General features: G+C 47.9%; 1 protein-coding gene across 1 annotated transcript in view; it reads right to left on the bottom strand.

Annotated features, from left to right (window-relative positions):
- The window catches only part of LOC135910195 (fatty acid synthase-like), a 181,493-nt gene that overhangs the window by 35,063 nt on the left and 123,071 nt on the right, over positions 1 to 23,359 (bottom strand). The window contains exons 17-21 of the mRNA XM_065442247.2: positions 18,507 to 19,725; positions 16,550 to 16,704; positions 14,119 to 14,344; positions 13,185 to 13,507; positions 12,155 to 12,274 (exon numbers count right to left, since the gene is read on the bottom strand). Of these exons, the coding sequence (XP_065298319.2) occupies positions 12,155 to 12,274; positions 13,185 to 13,507; positions 14,119 to 14,344; positions 16,550 to 16,704; positions 18,507 to 19,725 (2,043 nt within the window). The remainder of the gene's footprint in view (positions 1 to 12,154; positions 12,275 to 13,184; positions 13,508 to 14,118; positions 14,345 to 16,549; positions 16,705 to 18,506; positions 19,726 to 23,359) is intronic.

The following is a 23,359-nucleotide window of genomic DNA, read 5'->3' as shown; positions in this document are numbered from 1 at the left end:
ACTGATATTGTATATATGGTCTACTGTTGAGTAGCCTTTACGAAATCCTGCCTGGTCCTTTGGTTGATAGAAGTCTAAGGTATCCCTGATTCTAGTTACCTTATACTAAAGAAAGCAAAAATGAATGGTAGGGCACCGGAAGGTGATGAAGGGAAACAAAGAGGGCATGTTCTATGGGTATCTGCTCCTTCATCGGTAAGAAACTAGGAAGGAAGAAGAGCGCTTTTTGTGTAGGAGGGAAGCGCCGGCTTTCTAGCCAATCTCGCAATTGCCCCACCTTGGCGCTAGTTACCGGATATAGCGCATGAAACATCCTTAAAATATTATACGGGAAGGTAGTTCGATCAGATATGCATACCGCGGGAAGTGAACATTGTTTTTGTCAACACAGATCACCAATATTGAAAAGAATCGCAGTAACTGTCGAGAGAGAGAGAACTAAACTTTTTTTTCCGAAACGGTAAACCAAGTCACAACCCGGTTCACCCTAAGTGGGAAGATTCCTTATTCTAAGAACCCTCTGGCTTGGGCTGCCTCCCTGGCCCGGGCGACGAGACTGCGTTGGTCGTACAGATCATCAGAGGAAAGCTTGGCCTCCCATGTTTCAGTTGTATGGATCTGCGTCGAGATGGGGTGCTGTTTTTGTGCTTCTATGGGGCGGCTTTCATTGTAGTCGTCTTGTGGAGCTTGTGAGGTAGGGTCTGCGGATGTGTCACGAAGTGGGCAATCCTGGACCATGGGTTTGCAGGGTGTCTGGAACGTCGCAAAGGGGCTATGTGTCCAAGTACTGCGTAGGATACAGTCTGTGCATGATTATTCCGTGTACGTAGGTGTTGGTCTGTAGGCGGCAAGGATGACTACTTCTTCTTTACTAAGATTCTTGTGTAGTAAAGTATACGTTCTTCTGCTGTGTTGGGGGTGTTTCAGAAGCTCTGCGTACTTTAGGGCGATGTCATCAATGTTGCTGACTGGCCTAGTGTGGGGTGGCAGGAAAGCCCGTCTTGTATGCTCGCGGGCAGCGGCGTGTGCCGCCTCATTTCCTGTCATGCCCTGATGGCCTGAAATCCAGTTGATGTGGGTGTCGGGGAGCGGGGTGCGTGCGATGTGATTTCTTAGTACTTTGAGCGCGGTTCCTGATACGCGTCTTTTTTATAGTTTCGAGCTACTGCTTGGGAGTCTGTTAGTACTACTGCTACTTCAGGGCAAGGTGTTATTGCCAGAGTGATTGCTGTTTCTTCTGCAGTCTTTAGGGCTCGTGCTCGGATAATGACAGCTGTAAGTTCTTTGCCTTGTTGGCCTGTGACGCTTAGGGCAAAGGCGTTTCGTTTAATACGCCGGACAGCATCGGTGTGCCTCGTATCAGGGTCTCTCCCGTATTTCTTTCTGAGTGCACGGATTCGGCTTTGCGACGCTCATTATGATAAGTTGGATTCATATTGCGCAGTATACTTGCAACGCTGATACAGTCCCGGACTGCAGGTGGGATTCTTTGCTTTTGTGGTCTGTGTCTGCAATGAAGCTTTCACTGTAGTTGAGGTAGCGCAAAACTGCACGTCCTGTGGGTGTGGGCTTAAGCCGCTCTAGTTGGCTGATCTTATGAGCCTCGACAAGCTCTTCCCACGTATTGTGGACTCCGAGCTTGAAGAGGTTCTCCGTTGACGCCATGGGTGGGAGGGTCAAGGCTACTTTGATTGCCTTTCGAATGAAAACACTGAGCTTCCTGATTTCTGCCGGCTTGAGCGTCATGTGGGGAGTTCTGTAGGTGATACGGCTAGTTAGGAGATCTTGAATTATGTATGCTTAGTGTGTCAGGCTCCTTGAGTGCGCTTCTTTGGTTTGTGATCCTCTTGACCAGGTGCGTAACTTGTGACAGTGTGCGTTGGAGACGCGGGAGAGTGGCAGACCCTGATCCGTCCTTGTGGATGTTAAGTCCAAGTACGCCAAGAGATTCGATTGTAGGGATCTTGGTTCCGTTGAGCGAGACTCTAGGATCGGGTTCGATATAGTTATGTGGTCTTCCTCGTGTCCGCGCTCTCATGACCAGAAGCTCAAATTTATCGCGTGCGCATTGGAGACCGCAGTCTCAGAGGTGTCTTTAGATAGTATGGACGGCTTCTTGTAGATTGCATTCTTGTTGTCCAGTAGTAGGTGCTTGCGTCGAGAGCGTGACGTCGTCGGCGTAAAAGACATGGCATATGTTTGAGATGGCGTTCAGTTGTTTCGGTAGCTTTATCATTGCGATTTTGAAAAGTAGGGCTGAAATAACCGATCATTGTGGGGTTCCTTTGTTGGGTAGCCCAAATTTATCGCTGTGGATGTTGCAGACGCCTACTGTTACTGTTCGGTGTGTCAAAAAGCTGCTGATGTAGTTATAGATCCGGGCTCCGCAGCCTGTGTCTTCGAGATTGCGGAGAATGGCTTCGTGGCTCAAGTTATCGAATGTGCCCTTTACGTCGATTGCCAGGAGTGACGATTTGCGTCTGTGATCGAGGTAGTGAAGCAAGTCTTTTTTTGGAGCACGAGTACGTCCTGCGTGGACAGATGCTGCCGGAATCCGGACATAGCGTGCGGCAAGTGCCCGTTGTCCTCGAGGTATGTTGTTAACCGTTCGTGCACGATGTGCTCGAGGAGTGTGCGCACGCAAGATGTGAGGGAAGTTGGATCGAGGTTTAGGATGCGAAGGGGTTTGTGGGGTTTTGGGATCATGGTGAAGTCCGAATGCTTCCAGGCTGCTGGTAGGTCGCCCTTTTCCCAGCAGTCGTTGTAGTACTGTAGTAGTGCTGTAGTGACAGATTGCGGGAGGTTGCTTAGGAGCTTATTAGTTATTCTGTCCTAAGGCTGCTAAGGCCGCGTGGAGCTCTGTCTGGGTGAATAATCAATCGAGATCTGGGTTTGGTGCACCACCGTACGTCTTTCCGCTTGCTGATGAAGTAGGCTTGTCGCTGCTAAGGTTTTGCTGAAGCTCACGAAGGAGATCATGCTCTGATCCAGCATGATTGTGGATCAGTCTCCGCAGATCTTGCCTCTGTTGCGTTTTGGTGCGATCAGTAGATGAGATAGCGCGTAGGAGATCCCAGGTTGTCTTGGTGCTGAGTGTCCCTTGTATGCTGTCACAAAAGGTGTGCCGAGTTTGCCTACTAAGTTGCTCCGCGTAATCTTGGGCCTGTATGGTGAGAAGGGCGATTCGTTGCTTAAGTTTTCTATGGAGTGTTTGTCTCTTGCACTTCTTCAGGAGGCTTCTTTTGGCCTCCCAGAGATGACGGAGATATGGGTCGACTGCGGGGATGTTGGTACTTAGTTGGACGCTCTTGGTGTGGTTTTCTGTGGTGATGAGAAGGCCCTTGAGCCAATGATCGATGCCGTCGATTGTTGTGTTGCCGCTGAGGTTGTCTCTGAAGGACTTCCAGTCTGTTAATCAAGCAACTCCAGTCTTGGTTGGTTTCCTATTATGCGCAATGTCAAATTGGATAATGTGGTGGTCGCTTCCGAGCGTCTCCGAGAATCGACTCCACTCGGCCCAGTGGACGTTTGCTGTGAACGTAAGGTCCAGGTTTGTGTCCCTGGAGACACTGTTCGCGACTCTCGTGCCCTGCGATGGGTCGTTCCACAGGGTCAGCCTGTGTTGTGGAGCAGTGTCGTGCACTCGCGCACCCTTCTTGGTGGTGTTTGGATAAGCCCATGCTGTATGTGGGGCGTTGAAATATCCCATTATGACAACTTGATGGCCTTTCATACGTTTCTTGGGTTCACGCACAAAGTGGTCGAATTCCGGAAGTTGATCACGAGGAGGGCTGTATATGCTGGCGATAAGGAGGCTTTGCTGCGTTTTCCTGTCTGGTATGATCTCCACTAGGGTGTGCTCGATGGGGATGTCTTCTATTTCGTTTTCCTGCGTTGTGAGAGTTTTCTTGGTAAGGGTGGCTGTGCGTTGAGCTTGCGCATGAGTGCTGTATTTTTTACATCGGACGTTGTGGGCATTGGTTTCCTGTAGGGCAATTAGATCAGGGTGGTCCAGTTTGACGAGTTCTTGTAGGTTTGCATACCGGGGACGGAAGGATCGACAGTTCCATTGCCATATGCGCACATTATTTTGCGGGCTCCTTGTTGTGATTTTAGTCGTCGCCATCATGAGGCTCTTCCGCTTCAAAGGCAGCTTCATGGTTGGGTGAGATCGAGCGGGAGGCATTGCGACTGTTCGTGCGAGCCTTCTTTCTACCCTGCTCGGTCGTGTGGAGAAGGCTGTCTAGGTAGGACTTGGTGACATAATTGGTCTTTGCGTGAGCTATCAATTTGTTGACCTGGGCTGTTAGGCCGGTAACCTGGCTTGTGAGAGTGGCGACTTGATTTGCGAGGGTGACGTGAGTGTTAAGGGTCGCAATCATTTCGACGATAAGCTTGGTGATGTTTTCAATCAGGGCGAAGATGTTCTTTGTGAAGACGTCGTCGAAAGCCTGGAGGTGCTTTTGACCTCTAGCTTCGATCGCAGAATCAACTGCGTCCATGGTTAGCACTGTAAATGGTTGCTTGCTTCCATGTTGGTATTCTTTGCATCTTTGGAATAGTCTGTGTATGAGACTTTGTTGATTTTGTAGCTTGCTCTCTAGGGCTCTTACGGCTACCGCTTCTGCCGATCCGACGCTGGCACTACCTGAGCTGTCGGCCACTTCAGCGTAATTCATGCGTTTTCGGGAACGCGATCGCGATCTTTACCGTGATGTTGACTTGGGTCTGTTCTTGCGGTGCTAGTGGAGTCGTTACTTGAGTTGGCGGCGCATCCACTGGCCACTTCAGCGTAATTCACGCGTTTTCGGGAAGGCGACTGCGATCTTGATTGTGATCTTGACGTGGGCCTGCTAGTTCTTGCGGTGCTACTGGAGGCGTCACTTGAGTTGGCGGTGCATCGATTAGCAGTGCCTAGTTCAGGGAACTCATCGCGGTTGGTGCTCCGTTGACTGTCTCTTTCTTCGATCTTCTTCTGCCATTGCTGCCTTACATGGTAAGGCTGTGGGTTGGGCTTGAGTTTTTAGAGCGCAGCTCTTTGGCGTCCGTTCCTGGGTTTCGCGTCGTCGTCGGCGTTGTCGTCGGCCTCGTAACCAGCTCCGCCCCCCTTTCATCCCCCCAGCGCTAGCAGCGACCGACTGATACCGCTGGATGCCGCTGACGCCGCTAGAGAGTCAAGATAACGTGACTGCATAGAACACCGTCGCCGCCTTGCAGAAAGAGGAGGAAAGGGTCCCCCCCCCCCTGTTCTTGTGTGGCGGATAGGGTGCTCTTCAGTTGCCGACGCGCCGGTTATTTCACGTAGGCCCCGGCACGTCGACGAATACGTGACCACCTTCCCACGGCTAGACCTGGTTCTTAGCGCTGCGGAAGCGAGGGTATCATATTGTTTGTGTCGGCATCGGCGGCGTTGTCCCTGAAACCAACTCCGCAGCTGGGGTGACTCACTATCGGCGTCAGCGGCATCAGTCAGTCGCTGCTATCTCTTCCCTCCTCCCTTTATCGTGTTGTCCGCTTGCTGCGCGCGCTTCTGCCCCCATCGTTTGCCGCTGGGTGTACACGCCGCCCCCCTCCCCCCTCTTCCTGCGAGTCTCCGGTTGTCAAAGCGCCGGCTCGAACTTAATTCCTTTCTTCGCTCCTCCTCCAATGCAACCCCTGTGCGGTGGCAATCAGAGAGCCTGATCGGTGGCGGCGGATCTGTATATGTGCACCGCCCGAGCCGAAATTGCCGCTGCCGTTCGCCCTGTGCGGTGGCAATCAGAGAGCCAGATCGGTGGCGGCGGATCTGTATATGTCCACCGCCCGAGCCGAAATTGCCGCTGCCGTTCGCCACTGCGAAATTATCTGCCAGTTCTTTTTGAGCCATGAGCGAGACGACCGATGGAAGTCCTCCGTCTGCTGCTGCTGCTGCTGCTGCTGCTAAACGAGCTGCCAGAGCAGAGGCCCAGCGCCGTCGCCGTCAGAATCCAGAGGTGCGTGCCGCCGAAGCAGAAGCTTACCGTCGCCGCCGTCGAGATGATCCAGGAGTACGCGTCGCCGAAGCAGAGGCTAAGCGCCGCCGCCGAGAAGACCCTGCCGTTCGCGCCGCCGAAGCGGAGGCTCATCGCCGCCGTCGAGAGCAACCAGCAGTAAGCGAGGCTGAAGCAGAAGCTCATCGCCGCCGCCGAGAAGACCCTGCAGTTCGCGCCGCCGAGGCGGAGGCTCATCGCCGCCGTCGAGAGCAACCAGCAGTAAGCGAGGCTGAAGCAGAAGCTCATCGCCGCCGCCGAGAAGACCCTGCCGTTCGCACCGCCGAAGCGGAGGCTCATCGCCGCCGTCGAGAGCAACCAGCAGTAAACGAGGCTGAAGCAGAAGCTCATCGCCGTCGCAGAGAAGACTCTACCGTTCGCGCGGCCGAGGCCGAGGCCAAACGCAAACAAAGGCTCGCAAACAGCTGCGCTCAAATTTCGCATTAGGAAGTAACGTAATCGTCCGTAATTTTTTTCTTGCATTCTTTCGCAGCCTTTTCGTGTCCTTCTCCGCAAATCTTGCGCGTGGGATGGCAGTCATGGTTCGGGGGTTGGTTTGTTTGCCAAATTTGTTGCAGAAATTTCAGGTTGGTTTTGGGCAAACGTCTTGACGATGTCCGAGCTTGCCACAGGTTCGGCAATACTGAACTGATTTACGGCAGGGCTAGCATCGGTAGTCGCCGCACTGATAAATGATGCTGTAGGGGACGTGTGGGCCCTCAAAATAGACGACCGCCGCTTTTGGACTGTGCGAGCATGCAGGCGTTGAGTGCTGTATAGCGCGTTGGCACTCGAATTCCATCCATTAGTTCCGCACTGCAAGTTTCAGGCGTGATACCGTAGATAACACCTTTGCTGAGATGTTCTGGTAGACACGAATTCACTTTTACATTGTAAATGTTACCTCCAAACTGTATGTTAGTGACCTTGGCTAAGTTTTGAGCGTAGTTCTTCTTTGCTGTACTTGCAATAATGAGGTTTTCTTCTTTTTGCATTTGTATTCGCACGTTGTCGTGGAAGTCCTTTTGCAATATACCGCTTGATCTTCCGACTGCGTGAGTGACTGCGACGAGTGACCATTTGGCGAGTTCAAGGCCAGTTTGTGGGCGGTAGAGAATCTTGATGTCGTCCAAAGGTATAAGTGGCATTCTGAATTTACCAGGCGGTGGTGGCATGGCTGGCTGTTGTGTGGATTGGGTCACTGAGGGGGCTTTGATGCGTGTGATTTCCTTCTTGTCTTTCCTTTCCCATGTCAGCCATTGGTCGTTGAGGTCTATAGTTCTGCCGCTGTTTTTATCGTAGGTCGAAGAATGCGCGACATCGGCTTCTTCCGCTGAGTCTGTATGCATTGCGCTTGTTTCTTCTTCTCGTTCGCTTGACGTCGCGTCCGTCGAGGGTGTTTCTTGGTTCGTCTCAAAGTCTGCTTGTCAGCTGCAGCGCCTGCGAGTGCCGAACTTTCTCTTCGGCTCACAGTGCACGTGCAACGCACGTGTGGCAGCGAGCGCTGTCGGCCTCCTTTCACGCGCACCGTGTGCCTGTTGCACGTGCGACGGCGGTTCTCCCCGGCGGGCGGGTGGGGTCTTGCGCGGCGTAAGGCTTAGCAAGGCGCGGGATGGTCGGTGAAGATGAAGCTCGAAACCTTGACCAAAGCGCACTCACCTTTAAAGTAGGTGGTATCCGCTGGTTCCTTGGAGCTTGCCGATTCTGTCGGTGCAAAATGAAAGGGGCGAGTGACGTTTCTGTAGAAATGAGCGCAAGATGCAGGAGCCCATATGAGGCACGTCTGTACACCACGGCCCCTTAGCGGAGAGTCAGTAACTGGCGAAATTAACATTTATTAGATACACAGCAAGGAAGACCCCAAAGCGGGCATCTTCGGCAGACTGAGGCCTGCTGGCCCAGTGGATTTTTTACGTGTGGCACCAGAAACGGTCACGGTTTTTTAACCGTTGAAAGGGGAATGGCTCACTCCTCCCAGTTGCCGGGACGCTTGTTCAGTGGTAATTTAGAAAGTACTATTTCAGAAAGTGCAGATTATGCAAGTGGTAGAGCACTCCCGCAAGCTGGTGAGCATGGATTTCTGTTATATATTGGGAATATTCCGGCGTCACTAATAGCTGCTTGAAATTTTCGTACGATTTATGCACACTCTCTTGTATGAGTGTAGCATATGGTCTGCTAAAATGTGTCGATGTTGCCGTGCGATACTTTAGATTCTGAATCCTTCGCGCTGCGTATTCTTCTAGTTTTGGGGGTTACAGTAAATTATACGTTCTTGTAGACTATCGAAGTGACGAAATGAGGTGCCACTGTGACAAGCAGAATAGTTGACTGTGACCTCGAGGGTAAACACTCATTAACTGTACCTACAATAAAATACGTATACCGCTGTTACCGCATGCAAAGTCAATTGAAGGCGTGATCTAGCGAGCAACGAGGAAAACTAAAGAGAAAAAGTACCTCGAATGCAGCGCTCTTCTGAAGATAAAGAATTGTTGTGCGCCAATCGCATTACGCACAGTTCAGTGGCGGAAGTTTTTTAAGCTGCCACCAAGTGATTCACGGGGTGAATACTTGCGTGGATTATGTCCTAGTGTTAATGACGTTCTCGACAGTGGCGATGAACATTAAGATAGGCGGTTTAGAGGTGTACTCAACGAGCATCAATTATTATTTACTTATTGATGGGGTCTATTGAGGGGTCTGACACAAAAAACTCACGGCCCACTTGCGAAGACATAGGACCTTTCATGGAAGCAAGTAGTGTTCACCTTAATGTCCTTCTCCTTCTTAATGTCATTCTCTACATTTCCGTCCAGGTCTACGATTTCAGCGAAGATGGGTTGAGTTGTCTTTGTATTTAGCCGAGCCATCAAAACAACTTTATACTTCGGTGAATATTTCGTATACCCCGCCGAGGCATTTGCGTCAGAACGCGCTTGGTGCGTTGCGACATAACGTAATCGAGCACATGAGTGTTGTACCCACACGCGTATTGCCTTTGCGCAGCATAGCCATAGACGGGGAAGGGTTGATCCTGGGGGTTGAGCCAATGCCTGGTCTTTAGTCCCTTAAGGCCCCTAGAGAGGCAACATACCTCTCTGGCGTTCGTTTCACGTAGACAGCACCTCCAGGCTTAGCCATCCTGCAGAAATCGACCGGTAGCCTTTTCTTGTACCCCTCCCCGATATTTCTTTCTCCAGTATCCTTTTCCTTCCTGTCCGTTGAACGCCTTTCCCAAGTTTTTCCTATATTTATGGGGGCCTGAATCAACTTCGTATATTATATCCCACATTGGATATATTACTCTATAGCAGTGATGTAAAGCTGCCATCTGATAGTGTTACACAAACATTGTAGCATCGCTTCATTGGGTTTGGGGGTGGTCTCTATCACCACTGCTGAACAGCAGCAAGTAAGTAATGGCACTCCCTTTCCTCCCCTTCCTGACCGCACTCTCAAGATAGGGCACCCTGATGTCACGTTTCAATTCCTGGGCCAACGCAAAGACAACTTTCCTCTTTCCCCGTGTTGCACAGTGTACGAGACAAATAAACTCGAGTGATTTCGTCGTTTCTTGTGTCGAAATGCCTCGCAGGAAAGCTTGGCCCAGGTTTCAAAGTTAAGAGAATGGCAAGTGGACATCTGCTTTTTGAAATGTGCAGCAACAATAAACATGACAAATTGACCAATCTTCAGATTTCGGAGGTGTTATAATCAGTCACACAACACGAGTCCATGAAGAGGGTCATGGGTAGTCGCAGACGATGATTTCATTCACCATAGTGAAGTATAACTGCCAGAGGGATAGAAAAAATTACAATGTGCTCCATGTGGACAGAACCGAAACAGGGCGTGACGACAAAGAAATACCAACCAAATACCTCATTAGGACCTTCTGCTCTAGCAGACTTCCCGAGTACCTTGAAACAGGATGCATAAAGGTAGGTGTCATGCCATGCACACCGAACCCACGGAGAAGGTCAAAGTGCCAGAAGTATGGCCACATACCTCTGAGCTGCCGAGGACGACTCAGCTGTGCAAAGTACGGTGACACTTATCATACAGCCCACGACTGTAACAACGTGCTCAATTGTACGAACTGCCACGGTGGGTACCCGTTGTACCCTCGGTGATGCCCAGTGCGGTAAAAAGAGAGGGAAATTACAGAATGGAAAGAATGAAAAATATCTTTCAAGGAAGCACGAAAGAGTTTGTAGATTGTGCAGTGCACTAGTTATGCTGATGTGACACACAAGGGGGGCAGTGTTACAGCTATGGCGACCGCTGAGACCTCGCGCCCTTGGACGGTGGCTCTGCCTCAAACCCCCCAGTTGGACGCTGCAGGTGCCATTCTGCCGCTATCAAAGCGCCAGCAGCTTAGTGGCTCGGTGGTCCTAAGGCCTTTTCCTCGCGAGGGGAGACCTTAAACGCATGTCTTTGCACTCTCAATGTGCTCATCCAGTGCCGTTCTGGAGGCAATGGATGACCTGGAGATCTGGATGGAGACCTGGAGACCTGGATGGAGATCGTTAACCTTTTTAAAGGTTAACGATCTGTGTTTACTCGATAGTGTTATTAAAAACATTTACCCTTCTTTAAGCAAGACACAATTAGCCCGACAAATCTTACTGCTGCCTCTGTCTCTTCGTCTCCTGATGCAGTTAGTTCCGATGACAATCTCTCCAAGTGCTCTGCGAGAAAGCAGAGGCACAGGCAAGTGTTCGTAACCACTCCGGACATTCTTCGAGTAAATACGGCATGTGTTCTTTGTACTGAATTCTAAACGGTGTCAAGTCTCAAGAATGACGAGAGTGGAAGCCGGGATTGGGGGGGAGAGGGGCGAGCGGTACCCCTGTTGTTGTTTTTTTAACCGGGCCCAATCCCATGTTCAGACTTCAAAGGACACATGTGAAAGAGACTGAGAGAAAAGTGGAAGCGGGACTGGGGCAAGAAAGCCGACAATAAACTGTGCACTGTACCGTCATAAATCAAACACATAATGCATGAACAGTGACCACGCTGACAGGAACTTTCATTGTGCAGATACCGACCACGTCACACATATGCCACCCCCTCATTATTGCGTGCGAGTGGTGAACCACCCACCTGCACATGTTGTAATATGAAACATTCTTATACGTATCGTTTTGGAATGTAGAGCAAGGCAAAGTATGGGGCGCGAACACTTTTTTCCAGCATTTCAAATAACTTTTTTTCGACATTCCGCGCTCTTCCTCACTAGTGAACCACCGCTGTTCATCATAAGGCTCTCTTTACATTCTTTATCATATACTTATACCTATCATCTGTAGAGAAAATAGGACGCAGCACTGCTTCATAGAAGCTGTAGCTGCGATAGCTATTTTTATCAAAACAGCACCGGCATCCAATCCCTTGGCCGTAAAGGAACTTTGGAGGCTGCGGCGCTCTTGAAAGTTCTTAAACTTTCACCCAAGAAAAAAAAGTGCGACTTAACCTTTCCATCTTCGTATTACTTATCACAGGCACATGACCGCACAGATCTTGTCACAGAGAATTCCACATTTCTGTGTGAATATACATTTGAGGTGTTTTTACAGCCAATGAACTTTACGCCCTTTACAGCGATGTTGCATATTTGAACTTGAAGGGTACGTTCGCAGGTCCATCACTATGCTTTTCGTTCTACGAAACACCGTGTTGGCGCCCTTTGGCTATACTTGGCTCTGGCGCCTTCGAAATGAACATATTATCACATGAAATATTTTGTATATCTATGTTTTCATTGTTTGGTGAGTAACACATTGCACACAAAATAAACAAGAAAACAGGTTCAGCCCATCGAGTTGCCGTGACGTGCTTGAAAGTCCCAACATTTAATAAGAACACCCCGAGAAGGTCCACAACAGCGTAGGCTAGTAGTGTAAAGCTATCATCTATGATAAAACACGTACGGTGAAAGTATGGTGAAAGCATTTTTACACGTACGGTGAAAGTATCACCGTACGTGTAAAGCTTATCATCTATGACTACAGCCACCATGTCACAAAGTTTGCCCGTTTGTACATGTTAGCCACCAGCGGCGCTTAATTCATACAGCCTTAAAATGTCGCCATGAGGAGAAAGTTAATTTTCTCCTTCAGCGCTAAAATATTTGTACTGACCTCGTCCTCCAGTCTCCAGCTTGATATGTTCTTCGAATGACCTGTCACGTGAGTTTGCAAAGTGTCGGTTACATAGTTGTGGAAAGCGGCACTTTAAAAACTCCCGCTTTTTCTCGGAACCTGGAAAACATGAAGGAAGGTGTAAATAAACACCGGACTCACGCGCATCGCCTTGTTCTGGCACAGCAGGATCAACTCTACAGTTTCTAATGATGGAAAGCCCTGCGTTTAGGATCTCCAGAAATATAAATCACTTTGTTAGATCAGATAAAGTGCGTGCGATTGACTATTCGACTTCTGCATGGAATTCTTGAAAGCTGTCAGCTATAGTATGCGGCTGCGCGACGAATCTGCGGAAAAACAAACGTCCAGTGGTCAGTTGAGCTAACTATCGGGGCGTGCAGTTGTAGGCTGAACATTACTTACATAATAAAGGACAAATTATCTTAGAACATTCATGGGCACATTTATTCGAGCAAGGCTTATTTCCGCTTTTCTTATTATTTATTTTGTCGCGAAAAGCGAGACGAATAGGAACTACGAATTTGATAGTCTACAATGACGCACTCGTTGTTAATTATACCGGTGACGACCATCAAGGTGAGGTGGGCAGTACTATAATTGATAACAACCATTCTACAAGATTCTTATTAAATAAGGCACACCTCTTCTAGAAAACTGCGATTAGCAACTGTGACGCTGGCAAAGGAAACAGAATAATGATGGCCTTCCGTAAAATGAGTGTTAATGGTAACGAATTTTAAGGATATATAAAGGTGCCTGCACGAAGTTGGCTAACAGTACTAATCACATTAAGAAGTATATTACTACGACTTATATAGTGAAAATTATCCTCGTTCAAGGACGTACTCCTCTAGAATGAAGAACGATGGTTTTGGACTATGGGCCTGCACAAATATTGTTTTAAAGCCTCGCCTGTGATGCCGGAGAATTCGCAGCTGACTTAGGCACATAAAGCTCGACCACCACCCGCTATGTTGAGCTTGCTGCCCGAACACGTTACACTCACCGACTGTGGTAAAGACGGTGCAGCCCATGGAGAGGGCGATTGCTATGGCTGCCTGCCCGACACCTCCGCTTCCAGAATGCACCAGGAGCGACTCTCCGGGCTGCATTGCACCCCGCACCACTAGGGCGTAGTACGCTGTCGAATATGCAATAGGAACTGTCGCAGCCTCTTCCAAAGTCCACGATTCGGGAACTTCCCACAGCAGTATCGGGTCGGCAACAAGCACGGTCGCGATGGACTTGCCGCCGACCATACCCATGACACGCCGTCCGTTCGGGTCACGGCCCGAGAACTCCATTCCCGGGAAAGCGGCGTCACCACCTCTGTCACCTGAAACATTGGAGCAGGTCAGTGAATGCAAAATGTCGCGCTATATCTAGAAAGACGTTGGCGATGATGACATTCTTCTCGAAAGGAAATGCTCCCGGTAAACAAGCGATTGGCGGGCTCATCACTTTCAAAATTATGCCTATTACAGGACGAACGGCCCTCCTACGGAAAGTAGTTAACACTTTCATCCTTTATGCTTCGCACAATTCACGCTCCAAAAGATGTGATGTGTCCGATATTTTTTACACACGTGACTACTGGCAGTTGATGAGTGCTATGTACCAAGGGTGTCGAAGGAATGTCTCAAAGGGGGGAGGGAGGCAATAGAGAAGTGATTGAAAGAACCGGTGTCACTGCTACCGTACGTAATGGTACAATATACAGAGGGAAATTTTCAAATACCAAACTTAACGTCGAGGCCGAATAGACAAAAGGCTACATAACGGTATATATGTAGTAAAACCTGAATGAATGAAGCAGGCTAGGTGACCAGACTATTTGTGTCCGCTTCGTTTCAAAGTGCATACCTCTAAAAATAATCATCATCATCATTCGCAGTGCCACCTGAGTCGCGTTGCAGGTTCATAGGTGCACGAAATCTGACATGCGCTCACCTGGTACATCGTCCAGGTTAATTTTGCCAGTGGCAAGCATGATGTCGCGGAAGTTAACAGGTGCGTAGTACACGTCACAGATCAGTCCCTCAGCGCCAGTTTTATCACAGGGGGAGAGATAGCGTAGCGGTGACTCGTACCACTCCAAGCTCGATAGGTTTCCACGTGTCTTTACATCAAGGTAGGCAAACTGCGTGGCCGTCTTCGCCTCCCCACCTGCAAGACCATGGAGAAACATGGAAGTGAGGTGAATTGCCTGGGCTCATTTTGCTAACATAACCCTCCGGAAATGTCCTTGGCGCTGTTTCAGTAATCAAGGAGAAACACTAATAGACGAAAACATGTAGGATAAAGCGCACGGACCTACAGTTGTACCAGAAAATGCCAATTTCTTCTGAACGTAAAGCCTAAAACTGAGTGGACTTCGGTTTTCATTATTTGAACAATTACCTAATTTTTGACAGTATCGCAATGTTTCTCATACTCTGCTAATTCGACCTATTTTGACATCGTATAAAAGTCAGCCATTCGAAATCTAATAGAAAATGAAAGTGAACCAAGGAAAAATGAATAGTTTAAAAGTATCTTGCTGCCAGTTCTTTTTCCTTCCACTTTCATTTCTATTGATCACTTCGACCTATGATTTGTTGCAATTATTAACACCAATTATTTTTCTTCTGAAGAGTACTTTTTATTGGGTGCCAAGCCATGTAGGGATTTCAGCAATGAAGAAGGCCAATGGATATGTATCCACATGAGTCAATCATTCGATTACAAAAATAAAAGAAATGAGCGCCCAAGCGCTCCACACAGATAGTTAAACGTGTAGCCCCGTTCTTTATCACTGGCTTAATCCCTACGGTTCATTGAACGACAGCTTGGGGAGGCTGCCGGAGCCTCGGTACGCAGTTGCTGCTTGTGCTCGGCTGCACAAGCCTGTTGTTGTGCCCGGGCTGCAGCATCGGCACAGCGTAGATGCGCTTGTTTCAACTTCTGCTCGCGGCTTTGTTGAACAAAAGCTGCCTCCTCCTCAGGAGTGCGTCTGACGCATGACCTACCCATTTCGCAGCTGGAAACTACTGCGCACGTGCCCGGCTGCGAGAAGCGCAACAACGTCTCTACTGGTGCAGCCAATCACGCACCTCTCTCGTTTTCTGTTTCGCGCATGCGCGTGGGGTTGTGCCGTAGAAATCATCGGCCGAGAGGGAAAAGACGGACGGCCGGACAAATCGGCGAGCGATATACAGCTTCGTTGTAAAAGCATTGTAGGACAGCATAAGGGCTATTTGTAACGCCTATACCTCACTTTGGCAGAGTGAGTGGGATTCCACAATTGATCATAAGCTTCAGCTCGATAAGAATGTACTTGAAGAATGGAAGAGATGCCACCATAAAGGACGCATTGCTGAAGTCATCTTGTGCAAACTACGCACAGCACGTACACATCTCCTCCTTAAACAGCAAGAACAGACTAATACCAATGAGTGCAATAAGCGATTGCAGTAAATCATGTAAAGTAGCTTGTTCCGCCCTAAAAACACAAAGGCATCTTTTTTTCTGAGATCTAAGCTCAAGGTTCATAATTTCACCCCAACATTAATCTGTACGAGAATGCCCATGTTGAATGCAGCGATGTTTTTTCGGTTAGAGAAAGGACAAGATAGCAAAACTTCAATACCAATGTGGCCTTCTAAACCTACTTCTTATATTTTGCAATTTTAGCAAATGATTTTTTTTCTGTCTCTATAGTATCTTTTCACTTAATCCGTATAATAACCTCAGCTGCTTTTGCGGAACAACATCTGAAATAAATATGCTCGCCTTGACTTAATTGTCTGTTTGCATCACACAATTGCAGATGACAAAAACTGGTCCTCGCGGTTCCACTTCTGGCCTTTTTTCTGTAATTTTTATACTTACGTCAATATAACCAACAGACACCGAAGCGAAAGGAAACCGAAAATTAACTGTGATTTCTGCTAATGAAATAATTTCGAGATGAGGTGGCATGGTAAACACGACAAACTGGTGCTGTGGCTGACGTAAACAACAATTGTATAGGCTAGGGAGCAAATTAGGACCCGGACGAAGAATAATCTGTTCCGAATTTGGGGTTATTGGGCCTTATTCCTAAATAGTCAAAAGTTCTTCACGGCACTGAGATTTTTTTGCCTTTTACACATTGTGTTCTTGCACCAATTTCAATGTGATCCAGCAGCCCTTAAAGGAAAAACAACATTTGATTTGAAAAAAAAAATATAGCGTGGAAAAGAGTGGCACTTCAGGCGTTATCTCGGAAGTGTCGATAAAACTGCCGAAGTTTAGTAAGTAGTGTGACTTTAGGTGTAGTCTTTTATTTCGTTTATTTTAGGATGACGTTATTCAGCTCGTAAAACGGGAACGCAAATTTGAGCTACATACAGCAATCAATTTTCCGGTGCCTGTAGGATCCCCACTGTCCGTCGCGGTAGACGTTCATCACCAGATCATTTTCTATTATATCTTTGTAGGTGGCGTTGGTAGGACTGAAGTCGGCTACGCTGTTGACACCTTTCCCAGTGATGTCGAATAGGCACCTGTACAAATAATTTCAAAAAATTTGAGCAACGTAGATACAGTTTCTATGCATCTACATGGCACGTAGTCCTTTTCACGTAACATAGAAGACAGTCCAGGGGGTATAGCAATCTGATATGCCAGGCTATAATGGAATACAGAAGTATTTAGAAAGGTGTCTTTCCTTTTATATAAACATCGCCTCTATGAAAAGTCGTGGTTTCGCCCCAAAGAAGAAGAATGCATTGCGACAGCAAATTAGTGGAAAGCTATACAAAGTAAGGATGGCAGTTCAGTAGGCTGCGTAAACTTGGAAACATACGCTTACTAACCAAATTAAGAAGCATGGCTTCATGCGCGCACAAGCACACATGAACACATCTCGCTCGATGAACGCGGCAGCTCGCTTTCGAAGCGCTGTAATGAGGAAGTGCGGCAGCAGCAGCGTTCGAACTGACTATCGTGCTGCGTCTCGCGTCAACGCGATCTGATCCACGCTAACACAGCGCGCCGCGCACTATGTCCCCTTCGACATACAGCAGCCCGGCGTGCGGCCGCTGTACCAACAATTTTATCGGCCTTGGACTTTATACAGAACCTCACGGCGACGCCAACGCTAGATGGCAGAAATGTGTTTGGAGTGTCCATATAATCGCTATCTCAATAGAACAAACAGTGGAAGGCCGTACGAAATCTGCGATCGCGCTCACACTAGAGCTCTTCAACATTTACTAAATGACCCACATATAAAGTATTTAGTGGATATGACGCTGTGCTGCTTAACACAAGACCCCGATCTCGATTTCTGTCATGACAGCTGCATTCAGGTGCGCGCGGAATGCAAAAACATACGTGCGTCATGCTATGTGTGCACACTAACACCGCGTGTTGATTATCAATGCGAAACACTCCACTACGGTGTCCCTCATTACCCATTGTAAAGTTGTGGGGCGTTAAACCCCACAATTTCTTATAAATATCTGCAGATATGTGTTGAAGCTGCGCATGATCTAACAAAATTTCATAAAAATAAATTACAAAATACAAGTCCACGACAAATTTATGCGACTGCTGTTTGCGACAAATGCGGGAATATGATCTACAATGACAATAAATAGCGAAGAACTTCAAAATTTCTTGGACGGAAGAGCGGAAGAAAGTCCGAAAGCTGCAACAGTGCACGCAGCTTTGTTGAGGCCAGAAGGCATTCTATGGAAGTTCGAAAGGCCTTTCACAGTACTTGATGTTGTGTTTTAAATATGTAAATCTTGCTCCAACTCAAACCGCAATTATGCTATATGAACTCATGAAGTTCAACTGAATCGTAAATCGCTCTAAACATGCCTATCACATAATCCCAATGTCTCAAATACCTTCCGTATTATAGCATACCACACTTCACATCGAAAAATACGCATTCTTAGACAGTTTTATATGTTTTACGTGGGATTATTGCATGCGGGGCCCGTCGGGTAGACGTGTACTTTCGATAGGGAACCTGTGCTACAAACTAGAAGGCATGCATAGGAAACGGAGCTTGCATCTCTCTGGTACCCACTTGAGCTTTGCCGATCGGCCTTGTTTCCCGACGTATACGCACTAGTTCAGACGCCTGTCAGTTGATTTCTGAACACGCTTACTGGAACAATTGCCTGACAGCGAGACATGTCGGAATCAGCATTGTGTCTGGGTCGCCTGTAATAAGCAATGAAATCCTCCTAAATATTGTGTACCGCAACTTTAAAGGTACTTGTTTTGTAGCGAATCTTTTCGCGATCAGCTCACCAAAGAAGCCTGAGCATATGTCGTTACCTATACATACCTGATCAGGCCTTCACCGGTCTCCTGTCGTAGACAATTGGTGAAACCGAGGATGCCACTGGTTACAGCATCTTCCGCGAGCAGCCAGATCTTCTCTCCAGATGACTTGCTGACATATTCCAGGACTTTTTCCTTCAGCGTTTCCACCCAGCTGAAGTGCGCGTTTTGCAGTCTGACAACCGCCTGCTTGGTGAGGTCGATGGGTGCGGTTACTTTCCGGAACAATAGCAGTGTGGATAGGTTGTTCGACTTCAGTCCCACCAATCGAAATCCGCCGTCTCTAAACACTGCTATCGTCATATCCTCCGCGTAAACTTGAAATGAAACACCACTCATTCTAGACAGTAACGCCTCGGCCGCTGTCAGTGCCGTCCGATGAGAAATGAGAACGAACCCGTGTTCTTTGCACTGCGAGAACATTTCTTCAGCCAATGTAACTAGGTCAATAGAAGCGGTCGTGGTGCCGCAGGATGCAATCACCAAGTCAGCCTCGGGAAGTTTTTCCCCAGAGGTAGAAGGCTTCGCTACAACCACTGCTGTGCCTTCGGGAACTTGGTCGGGAGCTAAGCTGTCCGGATTTGGGTGAGCGATAGAGTATACAGTCTTCAGATGCCCATCATACATGGAAAGCAATGCGGACACCCATGGAGCCATGAGTGTGACGCTGCCTTTAGCCGCCAGCTCTAGCACACGGAGCTTCAAGTAGCTTGTATTTTCGAGCACTACGTCAAGGAGATATATCAGCGGGTCTTCGCCTAGGAGGCTGGTGTTCAGAAAATCCTCCTCCAGAGATTTTTTGGAGGCTAGAAGCGCTAATTGCACCGTCGAAGCCAGTGAAGCAGTGCCGCTGCGTTCTTTCCGGATATTGAAGAGTAGCTGTACTAGGCCGTGATTTGATGCAGTGTTCTCAACGTATAGGCTCAGCAATTCTTCTGACACTCTATGACATCCATTCATCATGCCGTGAAAACTAATATTTTCTTCCCAAGACTGCATGATGCATTGTGTGATGCCACAACACACGTCCGCGTACTCCTGTAAAAAGTGCTCCCGTTCGCTTCTTGCGGCATCGTTGTCATGGTAAGGAACAAAGCAGTATTGTTCCAAGACTGGTGCCTCTTGCACTGGCCGCCGTTGTACGCTGTTGACTTTGAGGCCTTCTATTTCAACACCGCCGGCACGGCGCAAGTTGAGATGCGGGCTGTAGACGGCATCCACACCTGCGTAGAAAAAATACAGGCGATGTAATTGATGTGTCGGCGCCTGTACATAACCATAAAACTTCATTTTAGCGAACCGACCATTAGCTTAGGAGGAAGCTTAAGCTCCGGGGCTTGCATGTTCGCGCATAGGAGCGGAAAAATACTTTTGCTCTTCGACCAAAGCACAGAACTCGATGAGATCTTTATGATCTGAAAGCAATGGTGGAAATCTAGCCATTCCTAAAAGCAGATGTCTTCTTTAATATTCCAATATTTATTAGAAGTTGTTAACCGCAACATTTCAAAAAATAAAATTGTCAAGTTTACATATATATACCAAGTTAGTCAATAAAAGTAATGTCACAGTTCCGCAAACTGCATCTACAGTGCACCTGAAGCGCACAAAAGTGATCTATTTTGCGCTCTGAAATATACCACTAATAAATAATTAGGACTTGGGCAAGAGTTTATAACGAGGCGCGCTAGTTCCTTGATAGGTGGTCGCTAGGTAAGCAGTTCATTATATTGGAAATCGCACTTGAAAATTCGAAAAAATTAACAACATTGAAGATGAAGTGGGCAACTGCGTTTGACACCAATCTCGTTGACATATCTGCTTTCCAGGATCTTCATTTTTGTTCCCCACAAGTTGCCGCTTCTAGCTGTAATTTTACGTTACAAGTGCTGTGTACAGAACGCAATCGTAGCTGTTTCGAAATGGCACCCGGCCGGTGCCGGTCAGCTGTCATTTCGAAACATTGAGCGGCGGCATTTTTTCTTCGAGAGCTCCACATGTATTTACTATCATCGGGACACAAGGCGAATTCTGTGTACGATAAAGGCGCATTACAGTTGGCTACAAACGAGAGCACTGCGGCACACTAGCATCTTGCAAAGGTATACCGTTAAGGTTAACCGATTATTCATTATATTTGGAATCGCTTGTGGTTTCATATACTTTATTCTCTTTAATATATTTTGCCCATATCAGACATTACCGAATTCATGCATTAAACATCTACATTGGGTGCAGGTTTGCGGATTTGGAAAGTTCTTGCTTGTTTCTTTATTCACTAGCAATGTTAGACATAATTCTAAATAATTCATGCTATAAATAAGCATCTTGCACATATCAGTCAGTTGAATGCCAGTAGATATGCAACAAATTTCGTTCAAATCGATAAAAGCTTGTCTGGGTTCTACATTACTTGAACAGGCCGAATGGGCCCTGGCCCCGATACTAAACCGTGCTTTAAAGGTGCGACTAAAACATTATTGTCACGTGGTAGGGACTGGGACGAACACAGTAGCAAGACTAAATGGCAAACTAATGGCATTATAATTAAAGCAAGTTACACTTAAAGCACGAGGATACCGGCGAACACATTCGGCGATCGTCGGAAATCTGATCAACGGGTCAAGCGCGTGGGCTTTCATACATGAGTCGTAGTGGAATGTTCCAGAGTAATTGCCGGGACCCGCGTGTCTTCCACAAGTTCCGCATTATTCGCGTCGCGCATACGTGCGATCAGATTACACAAGGCTCGATGACACGCAGCGGATGGAACCATCGATAACATTCCAGAAACGTTCCATACATGCAGGCGCGCCCTACCCTATGCGATGACATTTGTTAGGTGGTGAAACGTGGTCGCCCGATAAAGATAAACAAGGACACGTGTCAGTACCCCCCTATTAAAAAAGCATCGACCCGATGCTGCAAATAAACGAAAGTAATAAACAAACACACTTGTAGCAAAGAAACAACAAAATAGAGAAGTTCGTCAGCGTTCGTAAAAGGACTTAAGACGCATCAAGTAGACCACTTCAGATCGTGCGCGGCGCCGCTGGGAGTGTGAAATGCCGTCTGGGACGACCTGATAGTCCAATTCGCCAATACGTCGGTTGATCTGTTAGGTCCGAAATAACGTTGCGATAATTTATCACTGACTCCTCGTTGGCCTATCGGGGTCCAAACCCAAGCACGGTCGCCGGGCAGGTACTCGACCTAGCGCCATCGGAGGTTTTAGTGTCGGCTGTCGGTACTCTGCTGGTTCTTGATCCGTAGGCGGGCGAGCTATCGGGTTTCTTTAGCACACTGTAGATGGGTGGCGACGTCCAGATTCTCTTACTCGGTGACGTGCAGCAGCATGGCGTCGAGAGTCGTCGTCGGGTTCCTGCCGTAAACAAGCTTGAACGACATAATCTATGTTATTTCGTACACCGCCGTGTTGTAAGCGAAGGTTACGTACGGCAGGGTGGCATCCCAGGTCTTGGGTTCGACGTCGGTGTACATTGCTAGCATGTCGGCGATGGTCTTATTCATGCGCTGCGTAAGATCATTCGTCTGTGGGTGTTAGGTAGTTGTCTTCCAGTGAATTGTGCAGCGATGGCGTAGAGGTAGAGCATACACCTCGTGTGCAAGAAGACCGTGGTTCCAATCCCGGTGCCCCGGAATTCTCCACCGGATTAAACAAAAATCTGCCAGTTGATTAAATTGCATAAACAGGCCTGGAGTGCGGCCTGATCCCGGTGACCATAACCGGTAATGCACTCCCTCACCAGGGCAGGATTGGCCCCCCAGGTGCAGTACTTGGCCAGAACCTCCCATATGAATACGACAATCAAACCCCGGCCCTCAGTCACCAGCAGCTGCGAAGCAACTGATCACGGCGATGGTCAGACCCGTGACGCCACAGAGGGTGCTAAGAATCTCTGGGTCCTGACAGGCCATCTTTGGAATCTGAACCTGGCAACGTTTAACACTCGAAAAATATCTAGTGAGGCGAGTATACCAGTGCTACTGGAGGAATTAGCGGGCAGCAAATTAGATATTGTTAGGGCTGAGTGAGGTTCGCAGGATAAAGAAAGCATATACAGTGCTGAAAAGCGGGCACGTCTTGTGCTGCCGGGCCTTAGCGGAGAGACGAGAACTAGGGGTCGGATTTATAATTAATAAGGATATAGCTGGTAACATACAGGAATTATATAGCATTACCGAGGGTGGGAGGTCCTTGTGAAAGTTATTAAGAGGTACAAATCGAAGGTCGTACAGGTCTACACCGCCACATCCAATCATGATGACTAGGAAGTCGAAAGCTTCTTCGAAGATGCGGAATCGGCGATGGGTAAAGTCAAAAGAAAATGCACTATACTGATGGGCGACCTTAATCCCAGGTAGGCAAGAAGAAGGGTGGAGACAAGTCAGTGGGGGAATATGGCATAGGTTATAGGAACAGCAGGGGATAGCTATTTGTAGAGTTTGCTGAACGGAATAATTTGCGGGTAATGAATACCTTCTTCTGCAAGCGGGATAAACGAAAGTAGACGTGGAGAAGCCCGAATGGCGAGATTAGAAATGAAATAGACCTCATACTCTGCGCTAACCGTTGCATCATACAAGATGTGGACGTGCTCGGCAAGGTGCGCTGCAGTGACCATAGGATGGTAATATCTCGAATTAGCCTAGACTTGAGGAGGGAAAGGAGGAAAATGGTACATAAGAAGCCGATGAAAGAGTTAGCGCTAATACGAAAACTAGAGGAATTCCGTATCAAGTTACAGTACAGGCATTAGGCTTTAACACGGAAAGAGGACCGTAGTGTTGAAGCAATGAATGACAATCTTATGCGCAACGTGAAGGAGTGTGCAA

Source organism: Dermacentor albipictus, chromosome 8 (assembly GCF_038994185.2).
Source record: "Dermacentor albipictus isolate Rhodes 1998 colony chromosome 8, USDA_Dalb.pri_finalv2, whole genome shotgun sequence".
NCBI lineage: Eukaryota > Metazoa > Arthropoda > Arachnida > Ixodida > Ixodidae > Dermacentor > Dermacentor albipictus.
Note: the sequence above shows the minus strand (reverse complement) of the source record. Positions and strands in the feature narration are given on the sequence as shown.